The 4888-nt window shown below is 41.2% G+C and overlaps 1 protein-coding gene across 1 annotated transcript in view; it reads left to right on the top strand.

Moving 5' to 3' along the window:
• The window catches only part of LOC108247500 (pleckstrin homology domain-containing family G member 1), a gene marked incomplete at its 5' end in the record, with an annotated part of 63835 nt that overhangs the window by 11999 nt on the left and 46948 nt on the right, over positions 1-4888 (top strand). The window contains 1 exon segment of the mRNA XM_037974415.1: positions 3511-3557. Within this exon segment, the coding sequence (XP_037830343.1) occupies positions 3511-3557 (47 nt within the window).

Below are 4888 nucleotides of genomic sequence, written 5' to 3' on the forward strand. Positions count from 1 at the left end.
GGGTGTGTGTAAGGCAGTGGCGGCTCCAGAGATTTTTTTCTGCAGGTGCTAAGGGGGTGCTAAGCATTTTATTGAGGGTGCTAATGAAGGATTATTTGTTCTTACAGTTCTCAACACACACAGACGCAAGCACACACATATTTAATCATATATATATGNGGGACTGGGTCTGTTTAAGTAAACAGCCAGACTTCTCTGTTTTAATCAGTAATAAATCTTAAGTTAATATAAATTTCACCCGTCCTCCTTGCCCACAAACCCCACTGGCCCACTTGTAATCCTACCGGTATTTGCATTTTACAAAGATTTTAAAACGTGTTAAAGTTAAATGACGGAAACTTGCAGAAACTCTGCACATTTTAATGTTTTCACAGAATCCCACTTCAAATGAGCTGAACTGTCCCTTTAAATGAACAATTGGACTTTATGTTTTCTCTGTTCAAGTTCCATCAGATTATTGGAAACTTCTGCTTGTCCACAAAAAAGACTCTCTGTGATGCAGTGGACAGTTGGACTGAAGGACAGATTCAGAGGTTGAGGGTTCAAGTCCCACCAGGGTCGACATAATTCTGGGTTTCCCCGCTCTCTGTCTCCCCCAACTGGTGGGAAAAGTAACAGCTCTGTGACTAACAGAGTTCATGTAGATCAGGGGTGGGCAATTATTTTTTCCATGGGGCCACATGAGAAACAGAAAATATTGTGGAGGGCCGGCCAAAAGGCTGATCTCAATTCTGCATAATATTAACTGTACTTCTTTGTAAAAAGCAGCAAATAGCATTGTTTTGACAAGCTGGTAAGAGTATATGTTATAATTAAGCAATGAAAACATGAGGTTGCCTTCCAAAAAATGTAATTTATTCAAGCGAATTTCACAAAACAATGGGAAAGGCAATAAATCACTAAAACGGCATCATAAAAACACACTAAACATGCAAATAAAAATAACCACAATACAATTAAATTCATGCACAACTCAACCATTTAAAACTTTTTACATTTTTAAGTTATTTTTTCTTGTTCAGTGAGAGAAATCTAGTCTCTGCTGGGCTTTAACGAGTGCATCAAAATCAGGTTGAATGTCTGAGGTGGAGATGCGAAGCACAGCTGACAGATGATCGTCAGTGAGAGATGATCTGTACCTGGATTTCGTGAACTTCATCATTGAAAATGTTTGTTCACATATGTAGGTAGAGCCAAAGAGAACCAACATCTTCTGAGCATGTCTCTTCATGTTTGGAAAGTTCTCCTCCTTGAGAGAAGAGTAGAAATCCAGCAGAGATCCTGATTTAAAGAGCTCTGCCAGTACTGCATCAGACTGCAGGTCAATGAGTTCCAGCTGAACATCACTGGGTGCATTATCCACACCGCAGGTAAAGGGAGAGGAAATCATGTGCATTTCATCCTCGATTGTTCTGAGATCTTCAAATCTCCTTGAAAACTCACAATGCAATGCTCCTAACATGGATGAGTACCTGCGGAGGTGATCGGCTGATGGTGTGACTTCTTTCAGGGTTTGCATGTGAGTGAGATTGTTGCTCTCCAGTTGGCTTGAAAGAAACAGCATCTTTTTCATGAAAGCCTTCACCAGGGTGTGCATTTCATGAACAAAAAGGCCCCTGCCTTGCAGTTTGGTATTCAGGTCATTCATCAGTGCGGTCACATCAACAGCAAATGCAAAATCTGCCATCCAGTCCTCATCTGAGAGCTCTGGGATGTCTTTGCCTTTCATCTCACAAAACTCTCGAATCTCTGTTTTCAGGTCCCAAACTCTTTTTAGCACTTTGCCCAGGCTGAGCCATCTGACAGGTGTGTGGTAGCTGATGTCACTATGCTCAGACTCATGGTCCTCCAAAAGTGTGACAAACTGTCTGTGATTCAATGTCCGTGCCCTGATGAAGTTTACTATGTTAGTAACAACATTAATAACATGGTTCATTTTTAGCACTGACTTGCACAACACATGTTGGTGTATAATACAATGCAAAAAAATTAATTCCTGATCTGTGTCGATTTCAGCCACTTTATCTTGCATACGTTTTAAAAGTCCCACATTTTTCCCTGTAAGATTTGGACAACCGTCCGTTGTGACACCTGCCAGTCTGTCCCATTTCAGTCCCAGTGTGTCCATGCACGCATTCACCTCCATGAAGAGATCGCTCCCTGTAGTTGTCCCTTTCATCGACCGCATTGCTGCCAGCTCCTCCGTAATCTTGAAGTCCGGCGTTATCCCGCGGACAAATACAAGTAACTGGGCTGTGTCACGGACATCACAGCTTTCATCCAAAGCCAAGGAGAAAAAGTCAAAACTTGCCACTTCACGTTGCAGCTGAAGCTCCAGATTGCACGATATGTCCTCGACCCTTCTCGTCACGGTTCGCCTGGAGAGCGGGACTTTCTCAAATTCTTCTTTTTTTTCAGGGCATATTAAAACTGCAGAGTCCACCAAGCACTCTTTGATAAACTCCCCCTCCGAGAATGGCTTACTGGTTTTAGCGATTTTGTGAGCTATCACAAAGCTGGTCTTGGTTGCTGCATCCCTGGATGTGTGAAGCTTGGTAAAAAAGCCTTGCTGCTTTTGCAGTTTAGCTAGCAAAGCTTCCGATGTCCGCGCCCTTTCAGCATCAGTCACGTTCTTGAATTTCTCCCCGTGTTTCGTCTCGTAGTGCCGACTCAAATTGTAGTCCTTAAACACGGCGATCTGCTCCCCGCAAACTAAACACGGCTTTACCTCTCACTTCAGTAAATAAATACTTAGCAGTCCAATTTTTGTTGAAAACCCTGCATTCGGCATCTACCTTTCTTTTTTTAGCATGAGCAGACATTTCTGAGGGCTAAAGTCGTCTTGTGACTTGCTAGTGACAACGATCAAATCACGCCCATGCCTCAATATACGTTTTGCGTCATCATGTACGTAAATAAAAAACAACTTCAAAATAAAAGCAATGCAGCTTCAGTCCATGCATCAGGTAAAATAAGAAAATATGTTTATTTTGTAATTTCCAATTAACGTTACACGGGCCGGTCAGAGTCAATCAAAGGGTCGTATGCGGCCCTGGGGCCGTACAATGCCCAGGTTTGATGTAGATGCAAAAGCTGACTTGATTATGAATAAAGGGCTTCCAGGTTAACAGATCATGTTTTAAATAAAACTTACAAGCAGCATTCTTTAGACCTGAGAGATCAAAATGTTTTCTGACATTAAAATAAATCATGTTGTGTTTACATGACACAGGAACACAAATAATCAGAAGTTTCCAGTAATAAGTTGTGTGATGTGACTCTATTTGATGCTTTGCTGTTTAACTTTACAAACAAACCAACAATGAACCATCTTCATTGGTACATGTAGCCAGAAACTCCAAATTAAACAAACCAAACTGATAATGTCTGATTTCAAACCAAGATGAAGAGAGAGCCAAGTTCTAAACCCTGTGGTTCTCCAGATCTGATTTTTCACAGAATTAAACAGAACAAAGATTCTAAATCTAATCTGAACACTTTCTTTTTCAGAGTGAAGCCTTTGACATCTACACCCTGTACTGCATGAACTACCCAAAGTAAGTACAAATACACATTTAAACATGTGAGTAAATGTTTCAGCAGGAGTTTTACCTCCTCTTTTGTCATGTTAGCTTTAATTTATGATACATGTAACTTTCAAATGAATCAATAACTGATGAGTTTTATGATCAGCCAATCTTGCTGCAGAAGCAGGTAAAGTTTAATCTGAGGTCAAACTGTAACCTGATTGTGGACTGTTCTGAAATTTCATCAACGATTCATTTAGAACAAAATGAGATCAGAGACATTTTCAAGGATTCAAGGATTCAAGGAAACTTTATTGTCATTCGCATCACATGTGGTACATGAGGTGGAACGAAATTGTGAACCACGGTCCCAGCTTACATCCAATATAAATTTAAAAATATAAAACAGAAAAAAAAAACATAAAAAAGATAAGGTAAAAGGTATGAGCGGTAGCAGCACATGAACANGGGATTCCCGAGAAAATGTCAGCCTCTAGTACGCAGCGCTCATGGTGCGTTTAAAGACGGCTCGGAAAAACACATCCCCACATGTTAACAACAAATTAAACAATTGCAACGACTGGAAAAAAAGTGCGGGGGATATAGGGCATACATAAGGGAAGTGGGGGACATGTCCCACACATACCCCGGTTATGCCTTTGCTTGGGGGTGCTACGGGGGTGCTATGACTTTTCCAGGGGGAGCTATAGCACCCCCTAGCGCCCCCCTGGCGCCGCCAGTGGTGTAAGGGTTAAAGTTATTGGATGTTCGTGCTCCGCGGATTCATTGTCTCCATGTCATGTGAACTTCTGACCATGCTCACTTTGGTCATGAGTGCACACATACAACTCGTCACTCGTAATTAATTTCTCACAATTTAAATTATTCCACAATCAAATGAACAGATTTCTTTTCTGCATAAATCAGTTTTTTATGAGTGGTATAATAACGTTTTTTGTTGTTTATTTATTTATTTGTCTGAGACCACGTACAGAAAAAAAAAAATGCCTTTTGTCAATTTTACTGGATCCCATAATTTCTTGACTTGATTTGCTGTTTGAAACATGTTGGTAGTTCAGAAATATATATAATATAAATATAAAATATTATTCAGTCATGGCTCTTATCCAACACATATCCTGTTTTACCATAATCATTATTGTGACAGCTGCCACAAGCTGCAACTGCCAACCTAGTGGCAGCTGCCACAAGCTTCCACTGGCAACCTAGTTGCAGCTGCAAAAAGCTGCCACTGGCCACCTAGTTGCAGCTTCCACAAGCTACCACAGGCCACCTGGTGGTAGCTGCCAAAGGCTTCCACTGGCCACCTAGTTGCAGCTGCCAAAAGCTGCCACTGGCCA

This window comes from Kryptolebias marmoratus, unplaced genomic scaffold (genome assembly GCF_001649575.2).
Source record: "Kryptolebias marmoratus isolate JLee-2015 unplaced genomic scaffold, ASM164957v2 Scaffold40, whole genome shotgun sequence".
NCBI classification, from domain to species: domain Eukaryota; kingdom Metazoa; phylum Chordata; class Actinopteri; order Cyprinodontiformes; family Rivulidae; genus Kryptolebias; species Kryptolebias marmoratus.